Here is a 19,563-nt window from a genome sequence, read left to right on the forward strand (position 1 = left end):
CCGCCCCTCTGACAGACCTTACCAGGAAGGGGCAGCCCGAACGCATCACCTGGAGTCCAGAGGCGGAGGAGGCGTTCCAGAGGATCAAGCATGCCCTAACGGCGGAGCCGGTCTTGCGGGCCCCAGACTTCGGCTGCCCCTTCCTGTTGCAGACGGATGCCTCTGAGACAGGGTTGGGAGCCGTCCTGTCCCAAGTACAGGAAGGTGAGGAACACCCTGTCTTGTTTATCAGCAGGAAGCTGACCAAGGCCGAGAGGAACTACGCCACCGTCGAGAAGGAGGCTCTGGCGATAAAATGGGCAGTCCTGGAGCTGCGCTACTACCTGCTGGGCCGTAAGTTCACCCTGTTCACAGACCACGCGCCCCTCCAGTGGATGGCCAGGGCTAAAGACACCAACGCCAGGGTGACTCGGTGGTTCCTCGCGCTCCAGGACTTCTGCTTCGACGTCCGTCACCGAGCCGGAACCTCCAATGCCAACGCCGATGGGCTCTCTCGGTTCTGGTCAGCCTACGCAGGTCTGTCAGGGGTCACTCCCCACCCACCCCCTATTTCCCCCTTGTTTGCTCCATATGTTTCCACCAGGACCAGGACAACGCTTAGGGGGGGGGAGTGTGACGAGCGTCCCGATTACTCATCAGCGTTGCCCTGGAGACAAAGGAGAAACACCTGCTCCTGCTCATCACGGCTGGATCGCTCACACCTGAAGCTCGTCAGCCCGCGGCCAGATAAGCCGTGCGTGGCTAGGAGTCAGAGAGAGAGACATCTCCCTACACGCTGAGAACTAATGTGCCGTACTCTTCTCATCTTTTGCAGACCCCAGCGAGTGAGCGATCCTGCCCTGCCACAAGCACCGCACAGCTGCACCACCCTGGGAAGAAAGCGCACCAAGAAGAGCACCACAGCACCTCAGCCACCTTTTTTTGCACCCGACACCCCTCTGCATTAATAAATCCACCCTCCGGGGTATTTATTTTGAGCCACCCTTGTTGCGTGTTTCTTCCACCCTGCCACACCTGTTACTGCTTCGGATTACCAACAAGCAGAAATGGTGATCTACAAGAGAATGCAGCACGATTGTTTCCCAGAAGAACTGCACCACCTCAAGGAGGGTAAGCCAGTACCTAATAGCAGTCGCCTACTTACCTTGGTCATACGCGTTGGTGGTAGATTGCGGCGGGCTGAAGCTCTCGATCCTGCGTTCAAACACACGATCATCCTGGATCCTAGACATCCAACCACCAAGCTCCTTATACAGGAGTATGACGCTCATCTTTGCCATCCTGGACCTGAACGGGTATACGCAGAAATGCGCCGCACCTTCTGGATCCTGCGTGGGAGAGAGGCGATTCGTCACATACAACATCTCTGTAAGGAGTGTAGAAGATGGAAAGCTAAGCCATCGGTGCCCAAGATGTCAGACTTACCCGTGTCCCATCTGCGTCTTCATAAACGGGCCTTCTACTCCACAGGTGTAGACTGTTTTGGGCCTTTCCAGGTAAAGTTGGGACGCCGCTTTGAGAAGAGATGGGGCATTATTTACAAATGCCTCACCACAGGAGCGGTGCACCTGGACCTCCTACACAGCTTGGAGTCAGACTCCTTTCTAATGAGCCTCAGGAGATTTATTGCCCGTAGAGGTACACCAGCTGAACTCTACTCGGACCAGGGCACTAATTTCAAGGGAGCAGAGAAGGAGCTGCGTGAGACATTTGATGGTCTATCCTCAGAGCTTCAGCAACTTCTAGCGAAGCAGAAGATTGCCTTCCACTTCAACCCCCCAGCAGCTCCCCATTTTGGTGGAGCATGGGAGCGAGAGATAAGATCGGTCAAATCTGCGTTGTATACAGTAATAGGAGCTCAGCCGATCTCCGACGAAGTACTCCGTACTGTCTTGCTGGAAGTTGAGGCAATACTGAACACAAAGCCGCTGGGATATACCTCATCCAATATTGCAGATCTGGATGTAATCACTCCGAACGTCCTCTTGATGGGGCGGCTGGATGGTGCTTTACCCCAGGTGGTAAACAACAAGAGTGAAGGCCTGAGCAGAAAAAGATGGAAGCACTGTCAGGTTCTGGCAGACTACTTCTGGTCTAGGTTTAAAAGGTACTATCTGCCAACCTTACAGCATCGGCAAAAGTGGCATACCACCAAAGTGGATCTTGTAGTCGACTCTGTTGTTCTGTTGATGGACCCGCAACTTCCTAGAGCTCTTTGGTCAGTTGTCAGGGTGACTAAGGTCCATCAGAGCGCTGACGGTCGTGTGAGGTCAGCAGATGTCCAGATAAAGGGCAAAGTCTACACCAGACCAGTTGCCCGTCTCATCATCCTCCCAGCTATCCCATATTCAGATGGGGAAACGGATTCCATCGCTGAGCGTACAGAGGAAACTGAGTTGTGAGGCTTTCACAGGAACAAATTTCAGGCGGCTGTGTGAGAAAGGCTCATTAGTAATGGACAATGACTTACTATGTGGATGCACAAGAGTGCTCTCTTCCCGATCGCGGGGACTTTTATTTAGGCGGAATGCAGCGCATTCGGTGGAGTGCGTCACAGCGCTGCACCTACTTGACGCTGCGCTGTTTATGTTTCATAATGCCTTATTTGTTGTATTCAATGCTATATTGTGTTGATGTATGGGGGAAGCCAATAGCCTCTTAATACTTGATGTTATAAATGTAAGCATACTGATGTTGTGTAGTGTGATAAGAAGAAGCATTGCATGTTAGAAAATGTCTTTGTTTGTTGCAGACCACACACACACAGTTAAGTGGATGCTGACCCTTCTAGGGACATAAAGAACAAGACAATACTGCTCTGCACCAGTACTCATGCTCACCTCCTATATGCAAACAAAGATCATAGAATAATGCACCTCGCTATCACCTGCCCCCCCCCCCCCCCCCCCCCCCCCCCCCCCCCCCATTGCATATGTTTATATCAATAAACAGCTGAACTCATTCTCTTCTCTGCTCTGGTGTTCTAACCGGCACACCCAGACCAACTCCACCTCCTTAGCTCCGACTAGCACCTTACAGTCCTTAGCCCCTCAGCTACACATAGCAATACAAATATGCGGACATACAGTTAGGTCCATATATATTTGGACACAAGCACAATTTGTATTATTTTAGCTGCTGACCAAAACATATTCAAGCAAACAAAATGTCAGTTATATTCAGATGACACAGTCATTTATGTATCTGCAAAGACTCCAAGTTTAGCTGCAGAAATATTAACAAATGAAATGATTGGTGTGTCACAGTGGTTACAGAACAGTTGTTTGACCCTGAATTGTACAAAAACTGTCTCAATGTGTTTTTCAATTAGAAAGAAGGAAATGAGTGGTTTTATAATTAAGATCAATCAAAAGGAAATTGAAACAGTTAATAATTTTACATATTTAGGTGTTATTTTAGACTCTCATTTGAAATTTGATATGCATGTTAAGAAGCTATGTAGAACAATCAAAACAAATCTGAATTGTTTTTACATGATTAGACCATATATATCCTTGAAAGCAGCCAAGTTATACATGCATGCAATGATTTTATCACATTTATCTTACTGTGTGACTGTCTGGAGTCAGGTTTCTCAACTGACTATTAAACCTGTCAGATCCCTATATAAACAAACACTAAAAGTTTTGGATAAGAAACCAACCAGATGGCATCACTGTAGCATTTTACAAAAATATAGTTTGCTTAGTTTTGAAAATTTTATAAATTCATCTTTTATTAAAATGTTTTTTAAATGTTTAAATAATCTTGCGCCAAAAGTTATATGCAAATTAATATTAAAACAGAGTAGTAAGGGGATCGCTACAAGAGGTGCAACTACACAGAACTGTATAATACCACAGAGAAAAACTAAATTTGCACAATCTACATTTTCAGTTCAAGGTACGTTGTTATGGAACAGCTTGTCAGCTGAATTGAAAATGCAAACACAGTTGAATATTTTTCAAACAAAACTGAAAAAGTGGTTCAAACAAAAGCAGATATGTGAACATTGATGGTGGTACATAGTTTTAGTTGTTTATTTTATTTTATTTTATTTCATTTGTGTTTTTTTTTTCTTTTTTTTTTAGCCCAACCAGGGACTGGGGCTGCAAATTAGCCTCCGGCTAGAAGCCTATATGTAGAGCATCGGCTGCATGAAATTGTAGCAATGTTATACTGCATTGTCCCTGTTAAATAAACTAATAAATAAATAAATAAAGTTAAAGTTATATAATGAATATGGACTTAAAGTGCACACTCTGATCTTTAATTTGAGGATAGTCACATCGAAATGGGAGGAAAGGTTAAGGAATTACAGCTCTTTAATATGCACCTACCCCCTTTCTCAAGGGACCATGAGTAATAGGACAATTGACTCAAAAGCTGTTTCATAGACAGTCGTGGGCTATTCCTTCATTATTTCTACATCAATTAAGCAGGTAAAAGTTCTGGAGTTGATTCTAAGTGTGGTCTTTTTTTACATTTGGAAGCTGTATAGCTGTGAACCCACATCATGCGGATCTCTCCATACAAGTGAAACAGACAATTGTTAGGCTTCAAAAACGTGTCACTGTCAAAAGTCTACAATCAAGAGAAGACTTCAAGAGAGCAAATACAGAGGGCCCACCACAAGGTGCAAACAGATTAGACTTTGCCAAAGAAAAGCCAGACCACTTCTGCAAAAGCATTCTATGGTCATCTGAAATTAAAACAACCTGTACCAGAATGATAGGAAGAAAGAAGTCTGGAGAAGGCTTGGAACAGCTCATGATCCAAAGCATACAACATCATCCGTGAACACGGTGGAGCGTGATGGCATGAGCATGCATGGCTTCCAGTGGCACTGGGTTACTGGTGTTTACTGATGAATTGACAGAAGACAGAAGCAGCCGGATAAATTCTGAAGTGTATAGGGATATACTCTCTCTGCCCGGATTCAGTCAAAGAAAAAGTTGATTGGATGGCGCTTCATAGTACAAGTGGATAATGACCCAAAACATACAGCAAAAGTAACCCAGGAGTTTTTGAAGGTACAAAAGTGGAATATTCTGCAATGGCCAAGTCAGTCTCCTGATTTCAACTTGATCGAGCATGCATTTCACTTTAGACAAAACTAAAGGCAGAAAGTCCCACAAACAAACAACAACTGAAGTCAGCTGCAGTAAAGGCCTGGCAAAGCATCACAGAGGAAACCCAGTCTCTGGTGATGTCCATTAGTTCCAGACTTAAGGCAGTCATTGCCTGCAAAGGATTTATTTATGATTATATTTGTTTGTCCAATTACATTTGTGCCCCTGAAAATGGGGGGCTGTGTATAAAAATGGTTGTAATTCCTAAGCCTTTTATGTTACATTTTTGTTTAAAAAAAAAATGAAATGAAATGAAATGAAATGAAAGCTTTAATTAAAGCATTAAAGCTTGAAATCTGCACTTTTCATCTTGATTGTTTCATTTTAATTGTATTCTGGTGGCATACAGAGCTGAAATTCTGAAAATTTAATAGTGTCCAATATATATGGACCTAACTGTAAGGTATTTGGACAGTAGAGAGAACATCAACAGAAAAACAAAGAACCCCCAACTGGACCCCATCACTGAACCGAAACTCAACCAGATAGGAGTGTCAAAATAGAGACACCATGCCCTGAACACATAGCACACCACATGGATGGGAGAGCAACTCAAAGCTGCATGCTCACACAAAGATAAGACAATACACCACGTCAGATCCTGACTAAGAAACCAAACAAAGAACAAGATCAACCAAAGTGACATGGATGAATTAATTTACCCCAAATAACTGAATTTATATAAATTTTTATTCTTTGCGATTTAGTAACCTGGTAGTGCCTATTTAATTTGATCTGAAGTAAATCTGACATGCAGGAGGAGCCAGCTGGTAGGTACTGTTCCTGTGAGAACAGGTTCTGCTCCCAGCAGAGCTGCAAAACAAATGAACAGAGGAACTGTCAGGGCAGGTCAGGGGAACATGAACAGCGAGGAGCTGTCACAACAGACTGACACTGAACACTAGAATGAGCAATGCACTATACCATTGGGATGACACTGGATTAACTGTAGTGATGCCGAGTCCGACACCACTGACTGTGACTGACTGTACTGTGACTGGAGGTGGCCACAACTTCACAAGTGTCAATTTTATGCTTTCCTGAGGTTTCCATTGCACTACCATCTGTTTATGCCCATGGACAAAGTGCAATGTTTATGAATTCTGTTATGAAACAGCAGGAAAAGAGGGAGTAAACGACAGAATGGCATACTGTAAATCAATCTCTGCTAAACTGTTCTTGATTCTGTGCTATTTATGTTAGCCGCTGTTAAATATTTTTTCCGGCTGTATTAGATTAAGGACAAAACAAATTCAGTGGAGCAATGATATGGAGATTCCATAATGACAGCTTTGGAAGCTTGTTTCTGCTCAAATGTAAATAATAAAAGATGTACTGTAATTGTAAGACAAAATAAAATGAGAAAGAAGAAAAGATATGGTTACATTAAAATAAAAAAGTTACAATTAAACATAAATCAATTACTAAAAATAAAGTTGCAGTTATGAGAAATAAAGTGCCAGTTGTCAGATATAAAGCCACATTGCAATATGTAAAGTCATAATTATGAATAACAAATTATTATTAATTCTCCATTGTAAGATATGAAGATATGAACTTTCCTATTTACCTATTTTTTTTTATTTATTATTATTTTTCCCCCAGCTGAGGCAGAAATGGATTTACATACAACACTCTAAGCTATAAAGGTAACTTAATTTGTTTCTGGGGAATCAAATTTAAATGTTTAATATAATAACTTCTTCCCTTTGTGTAAAACAAACTATCATATGACAGACTAAACACCACAGCAATGGCTGAGTATTTTGGTGATTTATGTTAAGTCATAACAACTCACTATTATGAATGTAGAAACAATAAATCAAATGTAGATTTTAGAAGATTTTAAAAGTGTTCATAATATATGGTTGCTTCGACTTAACGAGGTCTGAGTAAAGTGTTATAGATTATGTGGCCTATGTCAGGAGTGTGAGAGATGAGCCAGAATCAACCACTGAAACAAGGAGAATGATTATCAATAACGTCTACATGCTAGGTGGTGAAAAAATGCATAGAGAATACTTTGAACTGTGTGCTTGATGGTGAATTGATTGTTCAAACCTGAGGCGAGGAATCGAGGAACCAGTCAGCCACCTGGCTGGGAGTGTGATTACTTTACAGATTCCTCATGTGAAATAAAAAAAAAAAAAAAAATTTCAGGACTGTCTGCATCATTACTGTCCTGACGAGGAGATGATGCCATGTAAATGTTGACACATTTTCCTTCAGAAAATTAAAAAAACATATATATTAGGGCCGGGACTCGATTAAAAAAATTAATCTAATTAATTAGAGGCTTTGTAATTAATTAATCGAAATTAATCGCATTTTAATCGCATATAAATATTTGACCTGAGAACAGTGAGAAGTAAGTTTTTTTATATGGATTTTTACATTTCCCATCCCGTCCATGTTCACTGCGGTTTGTTTTTGGCTGTTTCTCAATATGCGTTCTTCAGCGATTTTTTTTTTTTTTTTTTTTTTTTTTTTGGATTCTTGCTGAATTTTTTTCTGGGTTTTTTTTTTATTTTATTTTTTTTTATTATGAAAATCAAAAAATGTACAAGCAAAATAGGCTTTAACTGAACAAACTTAAGACATAGAAAAAAATCACAATTTCAGATACAAGGCAGACACAACTAAGTTATATACATTGTACATCATTAACATCAGTAATTAAATATGATTTAGAAATAAACTAAATAAATAAATAAAACAAATAAATAAAAAGAAAATACAGAAGGGGTTACAATATATTATGAGTCACTAAATTGGTTGAAAAAATTAGCTAATGTAATAGCTTTATTACTTTCAAGTGTATGTAGAGAAGAAGCAATAATTCTAAGCTCATTTATGAAATGAGGTATGCGTTCTTCAGCGATCTTGCGTCCTTGTGTTCTCGTTCTACGTCATCATTAACCGTCGAAGTTCAGTTCCAATTCTCAAGAACGCAAGCATAGATATATATAGAATGACAACGCAAGTACAGAGGATGCATGAAAGTGCCCGAATATGTTCTTGAAACTGAGGATGCATCGAGTGCAGACTTGAGAGAATCGAGCCGTTAGAAATCCCAGAAAACGCTGTGGGTGGCCGGTGTACGGAAGCCTGTAAGCTTTAAAGTCGCTCTCACAAATACTTAACGGCTCTTCAAGTTGAAAGTAAACATTTATCGTTTTGTTTTGGTTAATTTTAATAAAGTTATAAGACCCGGAGAAAGTCTGCATTTTTATTGGCATATTAAAATGAATCTGAACAGTAAAACATATAACGCTGTAAAATAAAACAATACAATTATATGAAAGTAATATCTATAATAGTATGAAATGTTTTAATAAGTTATGACATTTTGTAATATTTATTGTTCATTGGCCGTTTCTTATGCTGAGACTATGCGGTCAGTTAAGCAGGACATCTCAGTTCTCATAAGTGTGCGTTCTGTGTTCTCGCGTCCTTCCGAGTTCGTTCTTCCAAGGAAGCCTGGCAAGACCGGTCTCCACGAGAACGCAAGTCCGTTCTTTGCGTTCTTGGAATTCTGAACGCTAGTTGGTGCTCCAGTATAATCGGTCCGCCGAAACTCATCCAGTGAGAAACGTTCCGTGGTGCAAAAATAAGTGCGATTAAAATGCGTTAAAAAAAATTAACGCGTTATTTTTGTGTAATTAATTAATCTAAATTAACGCGATAAAGTCCCGGCCCTAATATATATATAAAAATGGTGTTGTGAGAGAATGTTTTGATTCCTTTGACCAAAATGACCTTTTCTCTCTCCTCAGAAATGGACTCAGTGAGGATTATTCTTTACTCATTTGTCTTTCTCCTGAGTGTTTTTGGGAACCTGCTGATCATTGTGGTCCTAATAGTAAACAAGAGAATGCGGACCGTCACCAATTCCTTCCTGCTCTCGCTGGCTGTTAGTGATCTCATGATGGCCATCTTCTGCATGCCCTTTAATCTCATCCCCAGCCTGCTAGAGGACTTCATCTTTGGAGCAGCGATGTGCAAGACAGTTGCCTATTTCATGGGTGAGGAGTGTTCAATTAAGCTTTCTCAAGTGGAAGATTTGTGTTTAATTAATTTATTTTTTTCTGCCAAAGCATTGTTCAATAATGCTAAAGACTAAAGCTTTTATGACAGCTCCAACCTTAATAAACTAAAAAGCCTGTAATTTTCGGTCCCACTTTATATTAGTATATAAGATTCAAGATTCAAGATTCAAGATTTTTATTCGTCACACACACAATTATACAGAGTATAACCAGCAGTGAAATGTGAGTCAGGTCCGCTCCAAGGACAGTGCAATTGTATAGACAAATATTAAGAAAAAGAAAAGTAGAAAAGAAAAAAATAAAATAAAATAAAAAGAATAAAATAAAAGATAAAAAAATATAAATGTGCAGGTCATATGGCATAGTAGGACATAGTTCACATTAACTACTGTGTACTTACATTTAAATTAATTATTTGATTCAATGCACTTATTGTGTACATACATGTTCTTACATTGTACTTACATTTTAAAAATACCTATATATAGTTACATCTGTAATTAACTTCTGTAATTACATTTATAATTACACTGTTCACCCATCCCTTACACCTTAACCCACCCTTAAACCTACCCATACCCCCAAACCTGTCTCTAACCTTACCCGTATCCCACCCCAATAGCAGAAAATGTGTTTTGCAATACAATACAAACACAATAAGTACACTGTACTTATTTTTTGATGTAAGTACATAGTAGTTAAGGCCACCTAATATAAAGTGTGACCTAATTTTCAATTAATTTAATTTTAATATTTTTTTATTTACTACAGAATTGGCTAACAACAACAGGCATATTCCACAAATTAATCATTGTTGTGGTTTGAGCTTTGACATATCAGCCATCTTTCTACACAATGGCAAAACAAATTCAACCCACTTGTGCAAAATAATTTTGTTCAAAATCTAGGTATTTGGCAAAGTGCTGTAGCATTTTTGTTGCCATGTGATGTTTTGGGAGAAAATAACATTCAAGGGCTCTTAAGTCCCATTGTACCTTATCAGAGAACATTGTGTGGGGGGCAGTGTTGGGAAAGTTACTTTGGAAATGTAAATTCATATTTATGAGTGTTCCATAATATAGCAGTAGAAGCTATAAGTCTTGAGAATCCATGCTGCACAGCCTGGTCCTAAATCAGCATTTCGTCTCTGAATTTACTTGGCACTGAGCTGGACAGCAATAAGTCATTCTCACTCTGCAAAGTGTTGGCCTTGAGTCAGGTTGGGGGAGTGGGGGGAGGTGGATACACGATGTTAATAGGCCTATATTATATAGGCTATTAATTGCACAGTGTGAGATTCATTGGTCCTCACAGAACTTTGTGAGATCGCTATGAACAAAGAGTGACAGCTTTATTGGTTATGAGCACTCTTTGCGAGCTTTCTAAGCAATCCATTTAAAATGTAGAACTTTGTTTTTTGCCCACACACACGTTGCAAAGTTTTGGGAATGACATCTGCATATTTATGCGGGATTCGCTCTTGAAGTAGCAGCATATTGATAGCAATAGAAGGGACAAAATATGTGAAAATGTGCATTAAGAGAGCACCCCCACTTATTTCAGAAGCAGCCTTAGTGATTACTTCTGGAACCTGGTTGATATGCTTCTATAACTATATACAAAAACAACAAAATACAAATGTACTACATAAAATAATTTAATAAATGCATATTTACAATTTAAGCACTTAACTAAAATAAGTATTAATAAAATTAATAACTAGAGAAGGCTAACTGTATTCAGCTTGCTTCCATTTAGTGAGAAAAGCCTACTCTTCACTTGAATTAGAAAAAAAAGCTTTTCTGGTCTTCAGTGATGCGAGGATAACGTTTGAGCATACACACAATATCTGAGTGAGACCCGAGCCAATTCATAAAAGAACAATGTAGATTTAAAAGCACACGTCCAGTTTTGTGCGAGTGAAGGAAATCCGCTTGCGAGTGGAGAGATTCGTGCTCGCGCATTACATGATCGTGTAACATTATGCGCTCTCGACATCTATCATTTAGATCACGCTAAAATGCCTAAAATTAATAAAGAAGAGAAGAAAGCGGCCCTAGGCAGCTGCCTACACATGCCAAGATACGCCAGATGCAGTTAGAAATTAACTAAAAACAAGCCTATCGCAAGACATCTGGTAGGGGGGGCACCTGGGGTGGCCAGCCAAATTTCAGGGGGGGGCCGGTGCCACCCCTGGCCACCACGTAGACACGCCCCTGGGAGTAACTAGTTACATGTGATGGAATTATGTCATTTAATTTCAAAATAAGGTTACACTTTATTTTAAGGTGTCCTTGTTACAGTAATTATACATTTAAGTACTGAGTAATATTAATTAACTACATGTACTTACTGTATGGTTAGAGTTAGGATTAGGGTTAGCTTAGGGTTACTTGCATGTAATTATGCATAATTAAGTGTTATAATAGTAAGTACACATAACGAGTAACAAGAACACCTTAAAATAAAGTGTAACCCAAAATTACTGTAACTTTAATCATACAGATTTTACATATATCCAAAATTGCATTGACTTCTTTAAAATATGAGACACCATTGTTGCAGGAGTTAAGGACAGCATAGGACACATGCTTATTCGATAACTGTTTTATTTCCTATTTTGGTTTAGGTATGTGCTTTACTTTTTTGAATTAACTGTTTTTTTTCCAAGGCATTGTTGGATGCCAGTGTTTCCTGTCATAGCAATGCAAAGATTTGACTTCAAAAACAGTATTAGCTATTAAAAGGTTTCTTGTTATGATTTTAAATCTGTATTTACCCTAAGAATGATCTCAAATTAAAAAGAGTTGCTAAAGTGATTTTGATAATCTTAATTCAAATACTGAAGGATTTTGAAAGTCTCACAGTAAACAGTGTTGAGTAGATTCAAGATTCAAGATTTTTATTTGTCACATACACAATTATACAGAAAAAAAATATCTTGAATCTTGAATCTAGTACTACTGTAAGGTTAACCCTGCCTGCTTTAAATGTTTGAAAATGATTAACAGTTTAGAAAAAAGTAGAAAAAATAGAAATTTTAACTAAAAAATTATATATGTGTCGAAAAAGTATATATGTGTATTCCATTCATTCATAAAGAGACAGCAGCGATTCTACAACGGGTTACACTTGAGAGATATTGAGTTAGAAAACTCAAACACATACACACACACACACACACACACACAAACACACACACACACATGAATACTCAAATTGAAGAATGCAGTTTCATGTTTCTAGATTTGATGTTTATTATTATGTCATAGGCTATACACTTTTGGTTTCTGCTCTTTTTATGTAGATTTCAAGTATTTAAGTTCATATAATAATACATTTATTTCAATCCCTTGCTGAAAAACAAAAATAGAAACCATCAATAGAATTTATAATGGTTTTACTGGTTATAATGGAAATTGTATTGGTTTTAATGGACATTGTATTGGTTTTAATGGAAATTGTAATGGACCCTATTGGTCTCTACTGGTAATTGGTTGCCTATTATTGTTGTTAAATATTATTATTGTTAAAACCACTAAATCCTAATGGAACATGTCCCAAAACACACTACAGGAAACCATTTAATGGTTTTAATGATTAATAGTTGATGGTTTGTGTAATGTTTGTAATGGCATTTGTAGTGGAAAATTCACAGAATTTCTGTGATGGTTTCTATAGTTTTTTTTCAGCAGGGTCACCATGGGTTTTGTGATGTTATTTGCCATAAATGCAATACATTGATTGCTGTAATATTGTGAGATAGTAGCTGCTGTTTATAGTTGTGGTGGGCCTATTTGGGAGAAAGTCCAGGGACGTTTTTTCTCCCAGTCCGTCCCTATATATATATATATATATATATATATATATATATATATATATATATATATATATATATAATTTTAATCTTTAAAATGAATTTTCAAGTAGAATCAAAATGTAAAAACAAAACCAATTTCAATGTGATATGATTCCATCATGTCTATATCTTGGTCACCCATGCTGTTATTTAGGTTGTGAAAGTGCCTGAACAATTGAATAAGTTAGTTTATTAGGATATCATCATTTATTGTGACAGCAAGCATAAATCTGACAAGCTGAAACTGCTTTATACATTAGGCTTAAAGCACTTAATCACTTTCCGGAGCAACAGGCACATCCTGCTTACCTCAATACATCATCACACAACAACTCTAGTTAATCGCTCAGGGATCCCATAGCCCATCTATTTTTCCATGTCATTGCTTTCCATTTGACCTTACAACAGCGGATAGAGATTCTATCTATGTCTGTCAAACAAAATGATGTTGCGAGTCAGTTCGGAAAGGAAGCAGAAGTTTAATATGAATGAAGGTCAGTGTCATAAAGAACAAGTCAATGCTTGCATTTTTCGAGATTACTGACTGATTGATTTCAGGAACGGAACAAACAAAACTCCATTAACTAACCAACTAAACTGCATACCTAGTATCTGAATAATGTGTCATAACAACACCTTTTTACCATACATTCAGAAAGAAGGTTTGTATAGTATGTGTCTAACAGTTCAGTAAGCTTTAAATGAACAAAATGGTGGATAGCAGAAGCAGTCATTTTGAGCATATTTGAGCTGCCATTTATCTGTTGTATGGTCAGCTAGTTTAAATCGGACTTGACTATGTTTAGATGTTGCACTTTACAAATAATTAAATCATTAACTGTGCTATTTCTCACGTGATGTCTCTTTCTCTCCTTTTCATGTCTAACATCATACTAACACCAGTCCATATGAGATATACATTCTTGTGAAATCTGTGGGCGTCAGATTGAAAAGAAATGATTCAAAAGGGCTAACAAGGCATAAGATGGGGTGGCGATGGCGCAGTGGATAAGACACATGCCTTTGGTGTGAGAGACCCGGGTTCGAATCCACTGTGAGACACCAATGTGTCCCTGAGCAAGACACTTAACCCCTAGTTGCTCCAGAGGCGTGCGACCTCTGAAATATATAGCAATTGTTAGTCGCTTTGTATAAAAGCGTCAGCTAAATGAATAAATGTAAATGTAAGATCATTAAGCATTCTTGTCAAAGAATGCTGTGCCTGTAGCAAGAAGTGTAATTTTTCAATGCATTTCATCTCATTCTCATTCTGCTTTTCTTTGCTAGAAATTGACTGATTCATAAAATCTCTTGACGATAGCAGAGTTTTATTTTCCTTGAAATTTTGGTTACCAGTTACATTAAATTCATTTATTACACGTGTGGCTGGAAGACTTGAATCTGATTGGTCAAATGCAGCACTCTGCAGTCAATCCAGTGTCCCTGGCAACCAATCTCACATCACTCCGCAGTCTTTTTCTTCTCACATAACATTATCATTTCAACTCAAATCAATATTTCATGTTCATTTATTACTTAATTTTCATTTTACATTTATTTATTTGGTGTCTGTAAGTGGGAAATGTACAGTCAGGTCATTACTACAAAATGAACCCCTTCACATTGTACAAGGTCCAAATAAACAAACTGATTGGAACATTGTACATCATCCCTTACATAGTGTTATACATATTTATGAGTGTTCCATAATATAGCAGTAGAAGCTATAAGTCTTGAGAATCCATGCTGCACAGCCTGGTCCTAAATCAGCATTTCGTCTCTGAATTTACTTGGCACTGAGCTGGACAGCAATAAGTCATTCTCACTCTGCAAAGTGTTGGCCTTGAGTCAGAGGAAGAGCACGCCGCCTCTGTGAGAACATTCCATCACATTCTACAGCTCCACTGGCATTCTGTGGCATTCTCTTGTGTTACCTTGCTCACTTTATTGCATTAATCTGAGAGTGCTTTGGGCTCCTGGTTTTAGTCAGCCAGTGGCAATCAATGCACAAAACCATTATGCGCCATTGATTTCTTACCCTCAGAGGTCATATCTGCTAATGTCTACCCACAAGGAAGAAAATTACCCCAGAACACAAATCACTGTCTGTGCGATTGGTAAATGTGGTTACAATGGCTGCAACATTTGTGTACACCTCAGTTTTAAGTCAGTTTTAAATAAGGCATCATTCTCAGCCAGTGTGAATTATTTTGAGAACGTACAGTAATAGTTTCAGACTGAATAGTGTTGAACTGTTGCCCGTTTAACCGCAGAAGAGCTTCAGAGAATTGTCTTTTCAGAAAAGTTCTTAAACGTCACGCTGCACTGAACATTTCCCTGAAGGTCTGCTTTGAAAAGCTCACTGTGTGTGCGGCCTTGGCAAATACAGGCAGAGAGGATTTATCAACCACTGTATATATGAAACAAAGTGGAGCGGATCTAAAACCCGGGGTAGAGCACAGACAATGAACAAGAGGCCAATACTCTGCAATAATAAGAACGTGTTGTAGACACCACATACACCATAAAAAAACCTTGTTTGCAATTGCACCCAGTAAACTATTTGGTACTCTCAAATTTCATCTTGCTTCTTTTTGGACTAGAAGAAAAAAACATCTAAGGAGAGTTTAGGAAATTCACTTGGGTAATCTCAGTCAGTTTGAAATCCATCTGCCCAAGTGTTTCCATAAAGTCGCTGGATAATTGAGGTTCTGCAGTAGCAGCCCTGGTTTCTCATTAGCAGAAAATGATGAAATAAGTGCGGCAAAACATTGGCATAAAAACATTCTTCAAGGAAGTTTGCAATAATTTTTGGGGGTGAATCTGAGATCTGAGTGTTTTGTGTGTCTGTTTAAATAGGGGAATACATTAAAAGAGTGCCAGAGCTGAATGTAGCAAACACTGCATAATATACATATTCATGTATGCAAACCCCATTAGCTGCAGCTCTCAATCCAGGAGGTTCCATAAGCCTTGGTATTTGAATCTGATGAAATTAGCAGAGGTATGCTGCCCTAAGCGGGAATGCTTGGAAGAAGGACTATAATCATAAAATACACAATCCCAATAAAATGCATGGTAAATACAGGTCCTTTTCAAAAAATTAGCATATTGTGATAAAGTTCATTATTTTCTGTAATGTACTGATAAACATTAGACTTTCATATATTTTAGATTCATTACAACACAACTGAAGTAGTTCAAGCCTTTTATTGTTTTAATATTGATGATTTTGGCATACAGCTCATGAAAACCCAAAATTCCTATCTCAAAAAATTAGCATATTTCATCCGACCAATAAAAGAAAAGTGTTTTTAATACAAAAAAAAGTCAACCTTCAAATAATTATGTTCAGTTATGCACTCAATACTTGGTCGGGAATCCTTTTGCAGAAATGACTGCTTCAATGCGGCGTGGCATGGAAGCAATCAGCCTGTGACACTGCTGAGGTGTTATGGAGGCCCAGGATGCTTCGATAGCGACCTTAAGCTCATCCAGAGTGTTGGGTCTTGCGTCTCTCAACTTTCTCTTCACAATATCCCACAGATTCTCTATGGGGTTCAGGTCAGGAGAGTTGGCAGGCCAATTGAGCACAGTAATACCATGGTCAGTAAACCATTTACCAGTGGTTTTGGCAGTGTGAGCAGGTGCCAGGTCGTGCTGAAAAATGAAATCTTCATCTCCATAAAGCTTTTCAGCAGATGGAAGCATGAAGTGCTCCAAAATCTCCTGATAGCTAGCTGCATTGACCCTGCCCTTGATAAAACACAGTGGACCAACACCAGCAGCTGACATGGCACCCCAGACCATCACTGACTGTGGGTACTTGACACTGGACTTCAGGCATTTTGGCATTTCCCTCTCCCCAGTCTTCCTCCAGACTCTGGCACCTTGATTTCCGAATGACATGCAAAATTTCCAGTGCTGCTTCTCTGTAGCCCAGGTCAGGCGCTTCTGCCGCTGTTTCTGGTTCAAAAGTGGCTTGACCTGGGGAATGCGGCACCTGTAGCCCATTTCCTGCACACGCCTGTACACGGTGGCTCTGGATGTTTCTACTCCAGACTCAGTCCACTGCTTCCGCAGGTCCCCCAAGGTCTGGAATCGGTCCTTCTCCACAATCTTCCTCAGGGTCCGGTCACCTCTTCTCGTTGTGCTGCGTTTTCTGCCACACTTTTTCCTTCCCACAGACTTCCCACTGAGGTGCCTTGATACAGCACTCTGGGAACAGCCTATTCGTTCAGAAATTTCTTTCTGTGTCTTACCCTCTTGCTTGAGGGTGTCAATGATGGCCTTCTGGACAGCAGTCAGGTCGGCAGTCTTACCCATGATTGCGGTTTTGAGTAATGAACCAGGCTGGGAGTTTTAAAAGCCTCAGGAATCTTTTGCAGGTGTTTAGAGTTAATTAGTTGATTCAGATGATTAGGTTAATAGCTCGTTTAGAGAACCTTTTCATGATATGCTAATTTTTTGAGATAGAAATTTTGGGTTTTCATGAGCTGTATGCCAAAATCATCAATATTAAAACAATAAAAGGCTTGAACTACTTCAGTTGTGTTGTAATGAATCTAAAATATATGAAAGTCTAATGTTTATCAGTACATTACAGAAAATAATGAACTTTATCACAATATGCTAATTTTTTGAAAAGGACCTGTACATGTTACAATACGGACTGGTAGGTGTAGAACTGAAGGTTAATACTGTACCATTCCACTTTATCCAGTAATGAATTCTGTAACAGTATGCAAAGTTAATATATTTTTTACTTCTATATTTATATATTATATAGACTGTTATATGACTGGTATAAAACCCCGCTTTCTGACTTTACATAATTACCTTATTTATTTAATTATTTTGCAAATGCAGACTGCATGGCTAGGTGCTTGATTTTACACCTGTGGCAATGGGTCTCACTGAAACACCTAAATTCAATAGTTAAAAGGTGTGTCTTAATATTGTAAGTATTGTACCTTAAAGATACATATTAGTACTCAAATTATGCCTATTAGTACCTTTTGAAAGGGAACCACCCAGTGATTTTTTTTTCTGAGAGTATATACAAATATTTTACATTGTAAGCATTGTATTATATATATATTTGATTATTATTCATTTTTAAATATTAATTTGCTTCCCTTGTCTACATTCTCTTTACAGGTATATCTGTCAGCATCTCCACCTTCAGTCTGGTTGCCATTGCCATTGAAAGATACAGTGCCATTTGCAACCCGCTGAAGTCCAGGGCATGGCAGACCCGTTCTCATGCCTACAAGGTCATCGCTGCCACATGGGCACTATCTGTGGGTATCATGGTGCCCTATCCTGTGTTTAGTATACTGGTGCCATTCAACAAGCCAAACAATATCACAGCTCATATGTGCAGGCTTGACTGGCCCATCAGCCTGGTGGAACAGAGTTGGTGAGTCTTTTGGCTATATTACTTGTATCTTAATGATGCATACATTTTTAATGCCCCAGAAAGAAAACCATGCAAGCCGGGGGTGAAAACTTTTTGAATTTGAAGATAAGGGTAAATTTAACTTATTTTGTCTTCTGGGAAACATGTAACTATCGTCTGTAGCCTCTGAAGGGCAGTACTAAATGAAAAAAAAAGGTATTTAGGCAAAATAAGAAAACAGTACACATTATGTTCAAAAGTCCCCCCCCCCTCCATTAATGCATGGGTTTTCCTTCTGGAGCATCAGTGAGGGTTTGAACCTTCTGTAATGGTTGCATATTAGTCCTCAGTGTGAAAAGATGGATCTCAAAATCATGCAGTCAATGTTGGAAAGGGTTCAAATACGCAAAAATGCTGGAAAACCAAAGAATACCTTAAGTATTTTTTCTGAAGAACAGCAGGCAGTTTAACTGTTCAGAACAAACAAGGGACTCATGAACAACTTTCACTAAACAAAAAAACACAGCTGTGGATCATTCAGGTAAGAATCAAGGGGATGTAAACTTTTGAACAGCATCATTTTAGAGAGTCGGACTCGTAATCCAAAGGTTGTGGGTTCGAGTCTCGGGCCGGCAGGGATTGTAGGTGGGGGGAGTGAATGTCCAGCGCTCTCTCCACCCTCAATACCACGACTGAGGTGCCCTTGAGCAAGGCACCGAACCCCCAACTGCTCCCCAGGCGCCGCAGCATAAATGGCTGCCCACTGCTCCGGGTGTGTGTTCACGGTGTGTGTGTGTTCACTGCTGTGTGTGTGCACGTTGGATGGGTTAAATGCAGAGCACGAATTCCGAGTATGGGTCACCATACTTGGCAGTATGTCACTTCACTTAAGGCCATGACACGCCCTTGTGAAAAAGAAGTGTGCTTAGTTGCAGTAAAAGTGTACTTTTTTGTACTTCAATTATTAAAAGTATACTTTTTAAAAGCGCACTTGCAGATAATCTGATCTAATCTAAATTAAAGGCCACTTAAGTGTACTTATAGAGAGTACACTTTAATGACAATAGGTCTTAACATACTTATTGTAAGTGCACGTTTTAAAAATGCACTTTATAATATCAT

At 39.0% G+C, this 19,563-nt stretch overlaps 1 protein-coding gene across 1 annotated transcript in view; it reads left to right on the forward strand.

Annotated features, from left to right (window-relative positions):
• LOC306872833 (cholecystokinin receptor-like) overlaps nt 1–19,563 on the forward strand; it is a gene marked incomplete at both ends in the record, with an annotated part of 58,004 nt that overhangs the window by 13,758 nt on the left and 24,683 nt on the right. Inside the window, 2 exons of the mRNA XM_079421702.1 lie at nt 8,909–9,157; nt 18,201–18,462. Of these exons, the coding sequence (XP_079277828.1) occupies nt 8,909–9,157; nt 18,201–18,462 (511 nt within the window). The remainder of the gene's footprint in view (nt 1–8,908; nt 9,158–18,200; nt 18,463–19,563) is intronic.

Source organism: Barbus barbus, assembly GCF_936440315.1.
Source record: "Barbus barbus genome assembly, chromosome: 7".
Lineage (NCBI taxonomy): Eukaryota > Metazoa > Chordata > Actinopteri > Cypriniformes > Cyprinidae > Barbus > Barbus barbus.